At 38.6% G+C, this 19,086-nt stretch overlaps 3 protein-coding genes across 3 annotated transcripts in view; 1 reads left to right on the plus strand and 2 right to left on the minus strand.

The window, feature by feature from the left end:
* The window catches only part of LOC120458053 (angiotensin-converting enzyme), a 42,485-nt gene that overhangs the window by 10,978 nt on the left and 12,421 nt on the right, over positions 1-19,086 (plus strand). The gene's annotated exons all lie outside the window — the stretch shown is intronic.
* LOC120458066 lies at positions 5,587-6,472 on the minus strand. The gene is made up of 2 exons (XM_039645577.1): positions 6,257-6,472; positions 5,587-6,197 (listed from the first exon to the last, which is right to left on the minus strand). Exons 1-2 carry the CDS (start codon positions 6,449-6,451, stop codon positions 5,817-5,819), a joined length of 576 nt encoding a protein of 191 aa, XP_039501511.1. The 5' UTR covers positions 6,452-6,472; the 3' UTR covers positions 5,587-5,816.
* Positions 7,985-10,127, minus strand: LOC120458063 (MAGE-like protein 2). Its single transcript, XM_039645575.1, has 2 exons — positions 10,041-10,127; positions 7,985-9,261 (listed from the first exon to the last, which is right to left on the minus strand). Exons 1-2 carry the CDS (start codon positions 10,050-10,052, stop codon positions 8,419-8,421), a joined length of 855 nt encoding a protein of 284 aa, XP_039501509.1. The 5' UTR covers positions 10,053-10,127; the 3' UTR covers positions 7,985-8,418.

The raw sequence follows: 19,086 nt of genomic DNA on the forward strand, positions 1-19,086 counted from the left end.
CGCGAGGTGGGGACTCAATCTGCTGGAAATGGAGAGTGTGTCAGTCGGTCATACCGTTGTGGTTGTGTCACTGCTCCACATTGGAAGCACCAACCATAACCTAAGACAAAAGGCAGTCACATGGAGTAGAAACAGAAGCTGGCGAACTAAGACGCTACTCCACTCCAATCAAATTCAATCCACTTCCATTGCTGCGTAATTAATACCGCTAGCACCGTGGACAGTAGTGCGAGTCCGAGTCCAAGTGGACCCTGGACGGGGCGGGTCCAGTCTTAGTCCGATTACCTTCCTCGTTATTATGTCAATGGGTCTTCAGTCAGCTGTGGTTTGGCACACATATCGAGTGTAAATATATCACACTTAAAGCATGGATAAGAGTGGATAAAGTGCGCGCCATAACTGCTATTTCTCTTGATTGGTTACGATTAAGATATACAAGTACTACGATCTGCATAGGATTACGTTCATTGTTGATATATAAATATCTGCTACATAAACTATGGCTGTATATAACTATCCATAAATATCCATATACATATATGTAAATAACTATCCATAAGACTAATTATTTTCCTAATAATGAAAGTAATCATATTTGGCAATTCAAAGAACTTTCTTTTACCTTAGATCACTGTAGTGATTACTGTAATGATTTCTTATGCTTAGTGGTAATTTTTATATTCTAATTGATGGTATTAATGGGACTGAAATACCATTATTAAACCTAATTTTTAAGCTCTTTGAAATGTAATTTCTTGTAACCAAGTTGTGGTCTTGCACTCATGTCTAGTACCTTCTAATCCAAGACTTGTTACGATAGCAAATATTTTCTCGCTTTCGTTGCATGCATGCAACTTTCGATTTCGTTTCGATTCGCGTTTGTTGCATGTCTTGACCACATTGTTCGATGCACATTTCCACGACCGCGCGAAAGAGATGGCGCACAGTCAGAAGAAAGAGAGGCAGAGACTGGCGCTTGGAGGCTGCCCCAGCTGATGGTGATATTATGTCATATGTTCGTTTGCAGTGGCGCACGCCTGGCGTCAGAGAGATGATTTTATAGTACATTGTCTAAGCCGCCATCAAAATCGGTTGGTGTGCACTTACTTCCTCGACTTAATTACCATATGCCGCCATATATGTATATGTATCAGCTCCATATATGCATACTATCTCTGCGCCATTGTATTGGCACGTCTTTGAAAATCATCATTCGATTGGAGCTTAGCTTCTTTGTGGCGATATTCAGGCTGCAGCTCGTTTGTTTACATTGTTTGTGGCCTGACCTTGCCGCATTTGGCGATCAACTAAGCTTTACATAAATTCACTCATCTATAATATTTTTTCGGTGGGTCTTTATTCACCGACAAAGGTGTCAAAGTTGAACCAGCTGTCGATTGATCATCGATTCTTCGATTTGCATTCGCTGCCTGATTTGTGTAACAATTTATTGTCTCCGCTCGAGCATTCCATTCCACTTCGTTCCCATTTCGAGTTGTGATGTCTCAAATATTGGACGACATCCAGCAAAAAATAGAGCTATAAGCCATGTAGGCGAAAATGACAGTTATGACATTTTATGTGCCGTTTACAAACTGCCATTCAGCTCTTTGTCACCTACAATTGTGGCTGGTTGTTGTTTCGCTTGTGGTTTCCACTTGCCAAGGTGTATGTAGTATAACTGTTTTTGGGTCTCGGCGGTTTAACCGATTCGCGTTTTGTTTACTGCCATTTTGGTTACATGTTTTTTTTATTTTTGGCTTGGGCCACCGCAGGGTTCATTGCATTGCTGGTCAAGGTCGAAACTTGGCTGGTTAGCCTGCCCAGCTGAGCGAAAACTTGGCTCTGAATTGGCTGCCCAATATGTGATAGTGGGAAACCTCACGAAAGTACGTCAATAACTCGGTAAGAGACCAAAATGAGTACCTACGTGACAGTAAGGATATAAAAGAATTTTTCAAACATAGTATAGATCTATAATGATGTAGAGTATGCAGTAAATGCATGTCCCTTATAGGTTTTAAGATATACCTTTAGTTGTCTACAAAACGTCAATAGTAAATGTCATTGTTTTTGCATTACAATAAAGATATTGATCTTTAATGCACATGGATTAGAAAAGATATGCAGATTGTAGACCGGATTATAACGATTTTAAATGATAATTATTATAAGTGGCAGCCATGAACGTCTTCATGAAAACAGAAAGTAAGACTCCTTGAACTAGAGTTATCAGAAAGGGGAAACCCCAAAAGTTCAATGCCAAATCACTGTTTGCCCACCCAAAAGGTCTATTAGGCAAACAAATTATTAACTATCCACATGATCTGTTCGAAATTCAGGTTAAAGACCATTCCAACGAACTGGCAATACGTGTAAACTGCAATCACTGCCCTCTTACAATCGGTTGGCTGCGATCAGCTCTCAACTCTGCCCAACCGCTCCCTCAATGATCGTTGCAATTAGGGCTCAATTGGGGTTTACGATCTCGGTTTAACGCATCTCTAAGCCGATCGGCGAAAAAAGACTTATAAAAACAAAAAGCTGGAAATGGGGTCAATGGCAAAAGCATTTGAACTCTTGTTTATTTCCAACGGGAGTGTGTTTATGCCTTATTTTTATTTTGGCGTGAAAACTCTTTGAGCATTCACTGTCCGAGAAGCCAAGTCAAAAATGTTTTAACAATATTTGAGCCTCTTCTAATTGGATCATACAAAAACTTAAATATTTACTGATTTAAATAAATACTGATTTATGCAGCTGCAGCTAATCGTGACGTTAACTTTATAAAAATTCGCGGCCTGCAGCCTCTCTGTTTTAGAGGGGAGTACACTAAGCTAAACTGATTAATAAGGAAGTTGAGCCTGCGACCCACCTGCGAGTTTATGCAGATTTTCATTCGAGAAAGCCAGAAAAACCAGTCAAAGGAAAACTATTTATTAGCATAATAATTCCGCCTTTGGCCCAACTTCGAGTTGGCCAGCTGTGATGGGGTGTAATAGTTGACCCATTGACTTAGTCAACAAATTTTGTGTTTCCAGCGAAAAGCTGGCGAAATATTATGAGGAAAATCCGCTGGCTGTCGTCACTTCTTCAACAGAAACTATTTTAAATAAAGACTTTAATTTCGATTTCAGTTTTGGCCACAAATCTCATTTGTTTCTCGTGGCCATAATTACAACAACACCCCAAGTTGGCAATCAAATGTACGTTGTGTGTTGTTTCTGCAAATTGCGTAAATTGAATAAACATTATGCTGAAGTGTAGCCTGCACGACCTGGAGTTTCTGCATATTAGAAAAATCCGTCACTTCTTCACAGAATATTAAATAAAGACTTAATTTCGATTTCAGTTTTGGCCAAATCTCATTTGTTTTCGTGCATATTACAACAACACCCCAAGTTGGCAATCAAATGTACGTTGTGTGTTGTTTCTGCAAATTGCGTAAATTGAATAAACATTATGCTGAAGTGTAGCCCAGGGTAGCAAACGTACACATCGGACGGGCTGGTCCGTTTCTTGTCTGCATTTTCGTTTTACATTTGGTAAATCGGTTTTTGCCGCTCTTGGGTTTCTTGCCTTCTGAGGCGAAGCCGAAGTTGTTGCTTAGTGTGAATGTGGAGGGGCGTGCGAGGTGTGCTTCTGCAGTTCTCGGATAAGGTTCATCAATAATTAAGCACTTTTTATTATTTGTTTTTGAAAATACCTTATAATTTGTTGGGAATGAATTATGATTTTACCATAAATTTAATCAAACTTAATATAAAATAACACTTTAATATTTGTTTAAATATAATTATTTATAAAGTGCAATAAGTCAGTAAAGTTGTGTATGTATGTGTAATAGAAGGGAAGATTTTTTTATTTTAGTTTTTGAATATCAAACAAAAATCTCATACAACTTTTACCGCCGACCTCGGCTACTTTAAAAATATAGAGCGGAGCGTAATTAGGCAGCACTTAAATGACTGTAATTAACAAAACAACTGCAACAAAAGCAAAATACGTATGTTAAGAAATAATCTTAGCCAAGACGGGGATGGAGTTTTAATATCCTTGTAATTTTTACAAATTAAGAAGCCAAAGGAAACCTAAAATATTACCAATTATTTTAGCCGGCTCCATAAATATACACATTTGTATGTAGGAACATCACTGAAGTAATATTTATAATATTCCTGCATATGCTTAAAGCATGGAAAAACGCAATATTAAACTTGATTGCGCGAATCGACTTCCGAATATGAAAATAAGTAAGCAGAGAAAGTAAAAGCAGTACGCATTAAAAATACATTCCTTGTTTTGGCTGGACACCAAAAACGCCAACTCCAGTTTTAATAATATTAAATACTAACTTAAGAAATTAGTAAAGACTATTCTATTCAAGGCTTAGAGTAACTTACGACCATTTTGAGATGGACAATCTTACTTTAGACATTGCAGAATATATTTTCAGTTTTTTATGGTGCATTGTGAAAATTAAGCTACTTTTCGGTTATTAAAGATCTGTGATTAATGCCAAAAATAACTCATACAAGATTTGTTCGCCTTCAGCGTTCGCTCATTTGGCTCTGTGGGATTGTTGAAATGTGGCAACTGTTTGGGTTTGGAAAATTTCTTTGCAACCGAAATGTTGCGAGCAAAAGAAATTGCAAGTCAATTACCGCTAGACGGTTTGCATGGCGCCATGACGCAATCGCCACATGTGGCAGCCACACAAGAAACCACAACGAAACCAGCCGTTAGCAGCCACAATAATATCAGCCAAGCCGACGTCATCAGCATATCGCTAATTGATTGCGTCTGCATTGGTTGTTGCTGTTGCTGTTGTTATTGTTGCATTCACTTTGCTTTTGGCTTTTTAGGTCGGGCCATTCTCCATTGCCACACACACATTCGCAATTGAAGCAGCACGAATGAAACGAGTGGCTCCGTTTCTCGGGTTAGGACAAGATCAATGTTGTTGGCGTTGGTCAATCCAGGCAACAGGTTCTCCCAAAACGAAAGACTCAGGCAGCGAACTTGAAACGCGTATTGGCTCTTTCTGGATTGCCTGTCATTGCAGTTGATTGCGCCGATGAATGTTGCTGCTCTAACTCACGTGCATTAATTGTTGCATCACTTTTCCCCGCCTTGCTTTTCATTTCGTTTTTGCCAAATTGTTCACATTATATTTTGCTTAAGTGCCTGATAGATTATATGAGAAGTTGTGGAGTAAAAGGGAAGTAATCCGTTTAAAGCCGCCGGCTAATATACTCGAATTTTGATAGGAATTTATATGCCGAGTTTATTTATTATTAAGACATAGAAAGCGTTTGAAAATAAAAAATACTACATCATAATATATATTTATGTGTATAGTACAGATAAACCCGATTTGCCTTATAACCACCAGAATGAACATTTAAGTTTATATATATATAAACATGTAAAGTAATATATATTTTTTAGAAATTTTGATTTTCTAAAAATAGTATTATTAAGTTTGCTTTTCGTTTATTATAATTTCAAAATCATTTAGGTGCTGAAATTCCCAGTAATTTCCAGGAGTGCTCAAATACATAATTAAATTAAATAATGCGACAGTTTATTGAGCAATATTATTTTATTTCGTAAAAAATGATTCTGGGCTGGACATTCATGTGCAAACAAAGGCTTTGCTTTTTATCACTCCACAAGTACTTATCATAATAAAACTGAACTTTACTTTTTATTGTTTCGCTTGTTTGCTCATTGTGAAATTCACTTATATTGCTTTCTCACTTTAATGGTACTGATAAGCACGGTACATTACATGAAATTAAGTTATCTTTTTTCTACAAAAGAGCTGTTTGCATTTCAGAATTAAATTTTACAATGCTGATTCTATTATCTGATGCTAAGCGTCGCTTTTGGAGAATACGCAAAGTAATTATAAAAGCTAAAACAATTATTAGAGCACCAATTCCTATAGCAACAGCAAATACAAAAGTGTTGTGCTTATTATTATTAAATTTCGTCAAAGAGCTGGGCGCATTTCCTTGGCCAGATGAGTCCGATTGGGGAGATGATGACTCAGTAGATTCGGTTAAATCGTAAGTTTCTGTAGTCGATGTGGGTGTCGTTGTTGTTGTGGGTGGGATGGATACACATTTTCCGTCGGTGGATTTTTCGAAGCCTGCACAACACACTTCTTTTTCTTCTAATTTGGTTAAGGTCTAAAGATTTTTGGCCATCTTAAATACAACTTGGTCATTGCCTATTATATGCAGCTTACCACGTCCTTTTTTCCTGCAGGTATATTCAGTTGCTTGAAAAATTTGGCAAGGTTTCCATAGTCCTCCATGGGCCTAGTTACCCTTTCGGTATAATTTACAGTCACAAGCTGAAGACATAAATGAGGATCCCCATCGCAACTAGTGAATGTATATGCCATAAAGTTGACCGCCATAAACAATAATATTTTATACATTTTTGTATTTTCGATACGCTCTTGGAAGCATTCAAACAGGGACTGATTTAACTATTTGAGAATTAAGATACATTTCCGTTTCTGAAAAGGTCATAAGCGTCGAAGAATTTTTGTGAAAGGGAATGGGGTTTATATTTCCCATTTTAAGATGATTTAAGATACAATTTTCTTGTATATATAGATAAATATATAAAATATCTACTAGAAACCCCCTATCTAATCTAATTTTACGCCAACTCTGTGCGAATATATTGGAAAGCTATAGGAGAGATAAATGAAAGCTTGTCTTTAACTCAGACTTTTTCGGTGCATAGCGCTAGGCTTTAAAGATATTGGGTTGGCAGGCAAGCCACTATCACAATACCCACAAAAATTCGTTTGTTTATAATATATTTAATGTTTTATTATTTCATTTAGAATAATTTTAAGATATTTTTCACATTTTTGTCGGACAATTATATCATTTGATTCAAATCTTTAAGTTTCCAACAAAAATTTTTTATTTTCGCTAGAAAATTTTATTCAGAGCCCATTCCACTTAGACAGGATTTAACTTTTAAATTTTATATAATATATACAACTAAATTTTTTAGAACTTAACTTACTTCCTTAAGGGTAGAAGCTTTTAGTTTAAAACTTGTTCTTAGCGTTGACTCTAAAAATTAAATTCAAAGCTTAGAAAAGCTGCAATTTATCACAATTTATTGCATAAATTTGGGGCTACTCACTAAATTTACAGTTTGAAAAACATTGCTTGGAAACAATTATTTTATGAAGGTATTTGACACACGGTAAAGTAGTTCAGATTAATCTACAAAGTTACAAAATAAATACAATTTTTGGAATTGGAAAAAGAAGGAAAAATACGTGTATTCACCAATATAAGAATCTCAGTTAAAATATGAATGTTAATATTAGTTGCAACTTTTAATCTTTTAAGTATGTAACGACAATATTTGTAATACTAACTTATAGTTTTAAATGGGATGAAATACTTGAGATCGGTGAATTATTTCCGTTGTTTCAAATGCCTAAGAACAGCAAATTTTTCCTCACCAACATAGATAACCAATCCTGCCTATTGCTAATAGGTTGTAAATATGTAAGCACACAATTTGTTGCATAGTTGTAGGAATATCGTCTGGCTGAAGTAATAAATATGAAACCACCCTCTTAAGAAAGAAAATTTATCAATAAATATATATGCTTACATTTACTCTTAGGACCATTACTTTGAAACCAAAAAATATATAACATTATTCGAAGCCCTCAGTTGGCAGCCCAGAACTTCGTTATAACAATAATAATTAAATCCAAAATAGCAATGCAACAATTCAACAAATTCAACATTGTCAGTTTCTGTCGATACCATAAACAAAATGTAATCAATCTTTTAGTGCAAATACTCTATATACCCTAAAAATACCGAATACTCTATATACCCTAAAAATACCGAACTAAGAAACTTTTACAATTTTATTTATGGAAAGTCCTATAACCCTTTGGTAAAAAAAACAAGTTTTAATTTTTTTTTAATTTTCGTTTTATTTACATTATTTAAATATGTACAAATATTTCATAGAAAAGAAATTTACGCGAAAAAGTCGAAGGAGCAACTCGTCAGCAGGTATTTCTCTGTGATTGTCTACAAAAGAACTGTACACTCGATGGATTTGGATGCCAGGAGACAGGCACTTTTTAAACGCCCCAGATGGGTTTTGGCAAGCTTTCTATAATGAATTGCGTCAGTTGTGTGATTTTCTCCTGGTTCCGATCCTTCCAGAATTTCGGTTGGTATCACAAACTAAAACTAAATTTGTAAGTCGTACGTTGGCGGTTGCTGGGCGTGGGAAAAGAGGGTGGGGTGCTTGATTCTTAATGTCTGTTGGATACTTTCGACTTGTTGGTTCGCTCGCCTTCACCCTACTTTACTTCTCGCTTGGCTCTCGACAGCAATGCGATTTCCTCTACTTTTTGTGGAGGTAGCCACCGTGGGCGGAGCTGCCGTAGGAAATCCCGTGTCCGGAGATTCCGTGTCCGGAGATTCCGTGTCCGGAGATTCCGTGTCCGGAGATTCCGTGTCCGGAGATTCCGTATCCGGAGATTCCGTGTCCGGAGTAGCCGTGGCTGATGATGGCGGGAGCAGCGGCAACGGTGTGGGTGACGGCCACGGCGGGCTTCACGTGGCTCTCAACGTGGACAGGCACGGGCACGGCCACCTTGTAGGGCACTGGGCGCTCCACATGGACGGGCACCTTGTGGATCACACGCTTCTCGACGGTGTATGGCACGGGCTTCTCCACGGGCACGGGGTAGGGCTTGTCGACATGGACGGTGTAGGGACGGTCAACTGGGATCTTCACGGGCACACGGATGACCTTCTCGACGGGGTAGGGCTGGGGCACCTCGACGGGCACCTTCACGATCTCCTTGACGGGCACATGGACGATCTTCTCCACGGGGTAGGGCTGGGGCACGGGCACCTTGACGGGATAGGTGACGGTCTTCTCGACGGGGTAGGGTACGTGACGCTCCACCTGGTAGGGCACCTGCACGGTCCTCACCACGGTGTTGGTGTGCACCTGAGTGGGCAGCTCAGCGGCAACGGGAGCCACTGGAATTCCAACGCCGATGCCGGATCCCAGGATGGCGCCACCCGCCGACGGTCCGTATCCGTAGCCAAGGCCGTGGCCAATGCCGCGCTTCTCCTGCTTCTTCTCGGCGGGCTCGGCGGTCTCGACGGCCTTCTTGGGAGCCTCCTCACTGGCGTTGGCCACCAGCACGCACATCGCCACAAGGCCGAAAATGAGCTGCAATGACAAGTGGGTTAAATTCGATCGAAACCCAATTGGCTCGGTTGGGTGGTTATGCAACTGCAGCCGCTTCCGGCTCCACCTCCGCCCGGTTACTCCATAATTTGGAATATGACAATTATGCAATGCTTGGTGGAAAGTTGGCTGGGCAGCCAGCCAGGTTCAATTGGGGCCTCGGCCCCCTAACATATTGGGCATGCGGCGTATACTTAATGTGGACTGCTATTTTCGCAATATTTCGGGTGAAATACATTTTGAAATCGGGCAAATTTACATCTCTTTTATTTCGTACTCAAAGCTTTTTGAATGTTATTTTAAAAATGCTTAAAACTTTTTCTAAAACTTCCTATCATACCTTTTACACTTTTGGTTTTTAGTTATTATGTTTACTATTATTGTAAAATGTGTTGTTTTTTTAATAATTTTTAATGTAGAAATGCTAAAGTTTAAATGAAATATTATTTGGCTTCTCTCTAAAAATCCTTTTTTAAAACAATGCTCCTAAGTATTTAGAAAAACCCAAATGCCACAAAAAAGTAACATATTTTGAGACATTTTAGAACATCCGTTACTTCCTCGCATTTGAAAGAGCTGATGAAATCGTGCGATAACTTGCTTTTACATATATTTTAATTGCAACACCGACATTGTCTAGATTGTTCCAAAAATATATTATTTGTGGATTTTGGTCACTTAAACTGAATCCGAGTTCTTGAAGCACAATTATTCTAGGTAACACTTCGAAGGAGAACACACTGAGCTCAGACCGAACATACCATGTATTTCATTTTGCACTAGGTTAGCTCCTCAACACTTTGCGATCAAGATGGGCTTGTATGTCTCAACCAACCCGCAACAGTTAACTGAATAATTTCGCACAGACGCAGCGAGCTTTTATATGGCCGATGCTGCGCCGGGATTGTCTTCAGCCGCGGCTGCGCAGTCGCCGTGAATCGAGATCGCAGCAGCCGTGTTGGAAAAGCTCGCTCTCCATCCGTCCAATCCATTCAGTCAGTCCAATCCGTCCTCTCTCTCTTTTGGCCAACTGTCCGTGTGAGCCCTGGCCCAAAGGAAATGCGTCAGCCAGCGAGCTTTTTCGAAAGAGGGTGCCTCACACGGACAGTGTCCGTGTCGTCCGTGTGATCTGCCTCTGTGTGAGTGCGTATCTGTGAGCACTCGAGCTCCAACTGTAGCGATCTTTGGGAAGCACTGAAAGTATTCCGATACCAAGTACCTGGGGGCACAGTTTAGTAGAAAGAAGCATTTCTCGCTTAACAAAACCAATAGTTTTAAATTTGTCTTATCCACCTAAGAGATTCAATCAATTTATTCGGATAATTGCTCTTTTTAGGAAGTTATAGTGATGGATTTTAATCTACAAACTTAGTTGACGATATGGCGTACAGTTTGTTTCTAGAATTGTCGAATAGTGAATGTTTTTGTTTTGTTTGGTTGATCTATTGGAAGCATCCTCGAATTGACAATTATCTTAAAAGTCTAAGGCTAGGATATTAAAAACCTAGATTACTATTTTCCAATGGCAAAATTAATTATTTCACATTTAAGTTAATATGCAATATAAATATATTTGAATAAATCGTAAAAAAAAAATAAAAAAAATAAAAATTAATTTAAAAATTTAATATAAAAAAATTTAAATAATTATTTAATTATATGTATTGTTGCATTTTCCCTCCCTTGAATTAATAACTGACGGAGCACTTCAGTCACATAATCAAATTAGACACAAGGCAAGTGTACAGCATAAGTTAAATTCCATTAGCACATTTGAAATTTCATGTTGCAAATCCATTGCAGTTGCGTTCATTTTTTTTGTAAATTTTTTTTTTTGTGATCTTTGATCTCGATTTTTTTGGCTAGATATACTGTCTATTATGCAATAAATAGATATAAATATATGATAAATCAAAATAAAACGCAAATAAATGACCGTTAGAAAATCTTTGAATAACGACTTAAAATAGTAAATGAATAAATTATTATAAATTTAATAATGAAATATTAACAAAGTTATAAATCTATATCTTTTTGTGCTATCTTACAATTTATGGGCCATAATAAATAAGTAATATTTGACTAGTATTAAAACCTTGCCTAGATTAAACAACAAATTTGAAACCCTTTTGTAAGAGTTCTTGTGTTGGGAAATTTTCGCTATTGTTGCATTTTTCCGCGTCCAAAGCCTTGAGCCATTAATAACTGACCGCGAGCACTTCAGTCACATAATCAAATTAGACACAACGGCCAAAGTGTTCCACAGCCATAAGTTAAATTCACATTAGCCACACATTTCCGAAAATTTCATGTTGCAAATCCAGTTGCAGTTGCAGTTGCATATTGAATGTAAATTGCTCGGCTGTGGAAGAAACATGCGCCGCATAGTCTGCTTGATTCTGTGTGGCTTCGTGACTGAACTTTTGATCTCGGATTTGTGTTTGGCTCAGTATTCTCGTTTGCATGGTTTTTTCTGCTCTTTGGCCAGGCTGAGCGGCGTTCAAGCCTTGATATGGGTGCATTGATTGAATGCTGTGCCAGTGTGGGTAATTTGACATTTTAATGCTGCAGAGGAAATACTCTAGCCAATGGCCATGTAAATGGAACGTGTGAACAATGAGTGGACCGCAAAATGCGCGCAAAGGAGAACAAACACGGGCACCAAATCATGTTGGATTTATGTGCATTAATTTAATTGTGGACATAGCGTCGCTGACATAATGGCAACCGAGCGTATTAGGCTTTGTAATGTGCAGTTGAAGGCGAAGGTCGCCAGACATCATCGCCATGATCACCGCCACGATCATCAGCATCACAATTGGTGGCAAAGACTGAGTCAAAGTTGAACTACATAAATGGTAGGCCTTGCCCGGCGTGGCGCTTCTTTTGTGGCCAGCCAGTTTTCGTTTTCCAGTTGTATCTTTTTTTTATTGTGAGGCTATAGTATCCACCGCAGAATCACAGCAATGCAGCCGTGCGGATGACTGAAGCGCTTAGATAAAAATATGCAAGCCAAAAAACACGAAATGAACGGCAACAAAAGAGCCCAGGCCACCGAGCTCAAGTTCAAGTTTATTGTGGTTTCCTATTCGTTGTTCGAATTTGATGAATTTTCTAGATCACTTTCATTTTTTTTTGTTGATTCGCGAACATTTGAATAAATGGACAGAGATAGATCGAAGATCTTAGATTAAAGTTTTTGTTGTTTAAATACGATTTTCGATTTAAATACCGACCACTTATGGAGTAGACGGGTATTTCGGTTTAAAATGAATCTACATTTTTGTAGTTAATTTATTTAGTTAATTCACTAATTTAACTACCCAGACTTATTCTTAAAATGTGCGCTTTGAACACTAATCGAACTAAAATCGATCTAAAAATCAACATGGAAGGCAGAAAATAAATTAGAAAGTATCAGGGTTTCACAAGAACCATATGATAACACTGAGAAATTAATTATTGATTATTCAATTTCCGTTTAGATATGCAAAGTAATACTGTATTCTGTTTTCAACAAACAATTCTACATTTCATTAGCATATGATTTTACCCGCGGCTTTTGAAGAGGAGAGTCTTTTATTAGTAAATTTGTTGTTTGACATTTCGCGTTCACCAGCCGCCACTTTAACTTAGATAATTAATTAATGCTAAACTGACGTCAAGCCTCAAATCGTAAGCGAAAAGAAATTATCACGGATTAGGTTAACTTTGGCTCACTTTAACGTTTGGATGCTCTTAAGCAAGAATACGATTGCTCGAATTTGAATACTTTAATCTTGTTACAAACTATTAGTTTTAAATATTCAACTCTGTTGATTTAGTTGACTAGATTGGTTTCTTAGCGGGTTTCATAAAAAAACAATATTGTGTGGTTGAATATTTTATGTTATTTACTTTTACAGAGTATTCAACGACAGTATCAGAGATCTGCCACTGTTTATATTGTATAATTCTGTTCTTTTCAGAGCAGTTAAGCCACAATTTATGAAATTTTCGGGGGATTTTTTGTTAAAAATAATGATTATATAACCAAACGAATTAGGCATCTTCATAGTAGATTTGTTTATATGCTCGCAGGCAGAAGTGATGCCCAGAAATGTTCTTCTCTTTAAGACAATTGTGCCATTAAAAATGATTTAAATCTTAGACACGACAAACACCTTTCGTGTTCAGGGGGTCATAAAATATACCGCATCAAAAAAAAACCTATTCAATTTAGTAAAGCGACTCTCCGTAAGCATTATACGGCTTTTGACAATCAAAGACAAGAAACCCGAAACAGGAAGTTTTGCTATATATTAAAGCATTATATATAGATGGTAATTAACAGTCTGAACACAAAGGAGTGTCATTAATTATAGGGCAGTTATGAATTTTATTCAAGCTCGTTCGATTTATTGGGTGCTGCTTAACATTTGTCATTTGCCATTTGTTGCCATTTTACTTTTGCACCTTTTCCAAATCGCCAAGTCCTCAAGCATTCTCTCTATTCGCTTGCTCCAGTTTTGAGATGCCACACATTTGTCAATCGAATGCCGAACATGTTTGGATGTCTGAGCAGTGCAAAAATGCCCCAAAATGATTAAATTTGCTACGATTTTGTGGCCAATCAAAACTGTGTAACCACTTTTTGTGCTGCAGCCAACTAATTGCGACCTAATGGCGTTCGAGTTGATTTCTAAAATGTCTAAACTGCAAGTCTCCAAAACTTATAACTTGATTGAAACTCAATCGAAGTGCATATACATGCTATATATATTGAGAATCGTTGATTAGCACAAGGAAGCTGATTCCAATCAAAACTCATTATCATCCACTTCTTCTTTCCCCCGCTCATCAGCAGATTTTAACCCGGTTAATTTATCATAATCACAAGTTCCGAAAGGAAACTGCGAAGGTAATGCCAGCAGACACCGAAATGTAAGTGCTTTATTTAATTGAGCACATTTTTTTTCCCCCAAATTTTAGTACTTGCATTCAGGGTCTTTTCGGCGGTAGATCAGGCAGAAATTTGTCATAATTAAAGAGACGCCGAGCGACATAATTTGACCCAAATTTTGGAAATTGAAATCGGAATGCGAATGAAGTGGCAAAAGATTTTCTTGGATGGCCATAAACGTTTTCGTGCTGGAGCTAAGGTCTTTTGAGCTTCAGCTTGAGGTTTTGCCTAGATCGGCTTGGGTTTTGAGCCCGGGCAAATAACATTTGTCAATTGAAATGGCCAGAAAAACAGAAACTTGTAGCAACTGCGGGTCGAAGACAATCGTGCAAAACCTTCGACATTTAATTTTGTTTCGTTTTTGTTTATCTCTGGTCTGCACGTTTGGTTAGCAAAGAAAATTGTCTAGATATAAAAAACTGTTTACATGGAGCAATTGTTGTTGCCTCTTTTTTCTTCGTTTGATAATTGCCCGCAAAAAGGTCATAAGAGACCCCGAAAATAAATTTTTGATTCGCTCGCTGATGGACACAATTTTTCGCCACTGTCTTGCCACCGTTTTGACCTCAACACCCACAAATGAACAAAAATAATGACCTTTGACTGTAAGTGGTTCGCACTTAAATCTCTCGTGCTGTAATATTTTTGGGAAAACTCCAGTTCGGGCTACAACAATAGCTGGCAAAGGAAAAGACCCAAAAACGAATCTTTTGATTTGACATTTTCCATGTAATTGGCCAAATGCGGTTACGGGCCCGGCCCCGCTTCGAACCTTGAATTATCAGACCACAGCAGCACCGCCTTCGATTGCCGTCGAACTCGAAGTGCACACGGAACCAGACTCCAAAGCCCCCGAACAGAACCCGAGGGGAAGGCCCCTATTCCAGCGATCTTGGCGGCTGACTCCAGTGAAGAACTGGCTGCCACGCCCTCCGAAACGCCCACGCAAACACCTACAGCAGCCAGTTTGACGGCCCAAAAAACATTAACAATAAGACAAATAAAGATATTAGTTGAGCTGCGTCATGAGTGCTTATAGAAGATAATTAGGAATCGAGATAGGAAATACTGGTCTACAAAATTTTTAAGGTACAGAATATATTTAAATTTTAAAGTGATCTTTCTAGCTATGTATGTGTTGAATTTACCAAATAAGTCATTGGAGAAACCCGAATTTATTTATCTAAGATCCTGAGAATGGCTTCCAGATGTTTCAAGAGTCGTTCTTGTTGTCAGTTATATCGCATGCTGCTTCAGTGACATTCTGGTTTTCATGTTTGGGGCTAACTCGTGTTTGGCAATAAAAATAAATAAATCATTTTGAACTCTGGCCATTGTTTGTTTGTACGAAAACTCTGCAACAATTAGTGCAAAAAAGCTTACCAACAATAAGTTCAAAAAACAGAACTTCGAATAAAAACGTAACGAATAACAATAGTTTTCGTCGGCCTGGGAATCATGTCGTTTGCTCGACTTTTGTTGCTGCATTTGAAGCAATATGGCAAAGTGTGAGAGTGTTTGTAACACCGTTTGAGGTGATGGAATTTTGTAGTTTTATGCAGCAAGCGTATAAAATTCCCAGGCACATAGTTGTCAGCACCGAGGAATTCAAATGAAATATCTCAAAAGATTAATCATCTTAGAAAGCAAAAAAAGTAAACTTAAAAAGGTGTAATACAGTAACTTAGGGTGAATCACTTTATTTGCAAACGTTCTTGTAAACACCAATATGTGAAACATTCATTGAGTGATTTTCAAAACCTGCATATTAACTTGATTTGCTTAACTAACCCAGGCATTTTCAATTGCTCGATTGACATTTAGCCAACTGCATGGAATGCCACGCCCATTAGGATCAATGAAAAATTAGTCAAATGATTCGACTGCAACAACATGTCATGACTCGACGCGACTTTGTGAAATAAAAAATTACCAATATCAACAGCAACCATCCCACAGAAGACAATGAATGGACAGAAAACGGAGCCAGTTTGCTGCAAATGCCACAGTGACACACTAACTGGGTGACTCCAAAAGCCGCCACAACAGCAACAGCAACAACAGCACCTAAATGCAAAAACAAAAATTATGCAACTTCTCCAAAGTATCTCTTTTTCGAGCAGCTGTAGCAGCAGCAAGTCGCAGCATGGTAGTTGGCTGGACTCCTGCAGTTGCCTGGTGCCCCAGCCCGATTTGGGAATCTGCCGCTGGTGCAGTTTGATTTCTTTTGGGTTTTTGGGAAAGATACCAGTGATGTTTTTCAAGAGATTTTTCAATTCAATTTGGCACTACTTGGTTGGAGTTCAGTCCCCAAAAGGCGTTGGCTGGCATTTGTTGTTGTTGGCCCGTTTGACCTAGTTCGCGGCTTAGATAAAGAACTTGAAGGAGTGTTCATAGTCCCAGTGAAACACTTTCAATACGGAAATGTCCCACTGAAGCTGGGAATTAATCGCGGTGAATTCGAGTTCGTTGCCTGAGTCTTTTGTTTCGTTCGCTGGACGCAGGTGAAAGGATCCGCGCGGCGCAGCTTTCGTGCGAGAGAAACACACCCGTGGTCGAGACTAGGCCAGACCAGACCACAATTTACGGCAATAATTCAAAAGAGGCATTGCATAATCCTATTGAATGCGACGCGATGCGGTAGCATTTATGCGCTTAATTGTTTGCTATTTGAATGCACCATCAGATGGGGCGGATATGAGTACGGACAGGTGGTTAGCCAGAAGTCAAGGAGGTCGAGTCATAAGTCTATGTCTAGATATGATCTAGAGTGCCTTATAGATGGAGTGAACAACATCTTAGGAAGCCAAATATGGAATTTGAGTTGTAAATATATTTTTGGGATATATTTAGATGTATTCCACAAAATTACTCTTCTTCAATTCTGGTGGGCAAGTAAGTTTGTCGTTAAGTAAAATAACTTGTTAGCATATACATAAGTCAGACCCCAAAATGTACATTTTACAAGATCTTCTTTTATTGTTGGTTTTTTATAGTTTTTCTTTTTATTATTATTTTCTTATTTAGTGTATTGAGTTTCAAGTCATCGCCGTGGGGTCAACAGTCTTAGCATTTAGCTGATTTGCGATCATGCACCATGTCAATTGCATTGTTGCTATAACAAGTATTTTATTTGCCGACTGGCTAGCCAAATGAAGCGGCAAGCACAATTGCAGGGCAGGCAAAAACAGAAGGCACATACGATGTAGGGGGAGATCTTGTGGGAGGGTCTTCGGAGGGGGCTCGGATTGGTTAGGAGACACGGAGATTTCCAGATTGCCAAAGACGCTCGCTTCACTTGAGTTGCGCACTGGCGACTTCGATTACGTTCGCAATTTGAGTTTCGGCTTTTGGTTTCGGTTTTGGGTTTTGAGTTTTGTGATCGAGAAACTGGTGCAAGTTTTTTTGTCGTGATTTCTGTGCAAACTGCAAACATGCATTTTGGCCAAAGGAAAAAACATCACATACTTTAACTAAACCAATTCATTTCGCAATCGGCCGACAACTGTTTGACGTTGCAGACGCATTCGGCTTGGATTTTGGCGATGGACAAGTTGGTGGTGACCTTCAAAACGACGCCGCCGACTGGATAGTCGCTCATTAGAGCAAAAGTTTCACATTTGGCAATATGTGGAACGTCTTGAGGTGGCCTTTTCTCAGACTCAACCAAACGCCGAGAATTGCGAAAAATTCGCTGTCAGCTTGCCATCTTTTATCGTCCGCCGTTGCGATTGTGTCTCCATCATTTTGTGGCAATTAATCAAGTCTCAACCAGTATGCGTACCTCCCCCATCATCAAATCATTTCCACCTATCTCCCCGCCGATCGCCGCAAGAAATATGGGTTTAATTGGTCGCCGTCGGTTGGCGCAATTTGTTGTCTTGTCTCTCGGCCGGAATGGTTATCATTGCGTAAATGCTGCAATTCGGGCAATTCCTTTACATGTCTGGTATTCAATTTTTACGGCATGTGTGGGATCTCTTTTTCGATTATGGGCGGAAACCGATGCGATGATTTATTAATTGACGGTGCTCCAGTTATGAGCATCGTCGATATTGCGGATATAGACTATGCATATTCATGGAAAAACCTTTAACGATTCACATTTTTCATATTATGCCATTTAATTTGAGAAAACCAATTTAAGTTGATATAATCTCCCTTCAGCGCTGAGAAAATACGATATACGACATTTCGGTCAGATTTTATGTAGATTTTTTTTTTACATTGCTTCTCTATAAATCGTACAAAATAACATTTTAGCGATCTTGGATTTTGCTATAAAAACTATTTTTATTATAAGTTAAATATTATTAAATATTAAACGGCGACCTCTGAACAAATCCTCTATATAAGCATTTTATGCATTCTATGTAATTATTAACCATTAAAATATATTTGTATTTAATTACTATCTGGAGGCAGTGGTATTGATCAACGTGAAGCATTCTTGTGCAAAGTAATTCGTTGTAATTAGACCCTAAGCTCGGCGACAATTAAGCTTGGTAGAGAGATCCGCTTTATAATCGTTGCATAACCCGAAACAATAACCAAGTCAAGAACGAAACTAATGCATTACGAGAACGTGAGTGTAAGAATGGGATATGGATATTTGCACACAACACCTACGAGTTGCACAGTTGAGAATATCATTCGTAACGAATTATGGTTGAAAATACAGAATTACGAGTGCATGTAACTCGCTGTGCCCCTGCCACGCCCCCAATGGATGTGTGCACATGCTGTCCGCAAAGCCGCCGACCTTCAAATGAATTCCTTGGTCTGGAACTGGTTCTGTTTCTGATTCTAAAACCGATTCTGGACGGACTCAAAGATCGGCTCTCTTTTGTTTCTAAATGGAAGTC

The sequence above is a fragment of the Drosophila santomea genome, chromosome 2L, assembly GCF_016746245.2.
Source record: "Drosophila santomea strain STO CAGO 1482 chromosome 2L, Prin_Dsan_1.1, whole genome shotgun sequence".
NCBI classification, from domain to species: Eukaryota; Metazoa; Arthropoda; class Insecta; order Diptera; family Drosophilidae; genus Drosophila; species Drosophila santomea.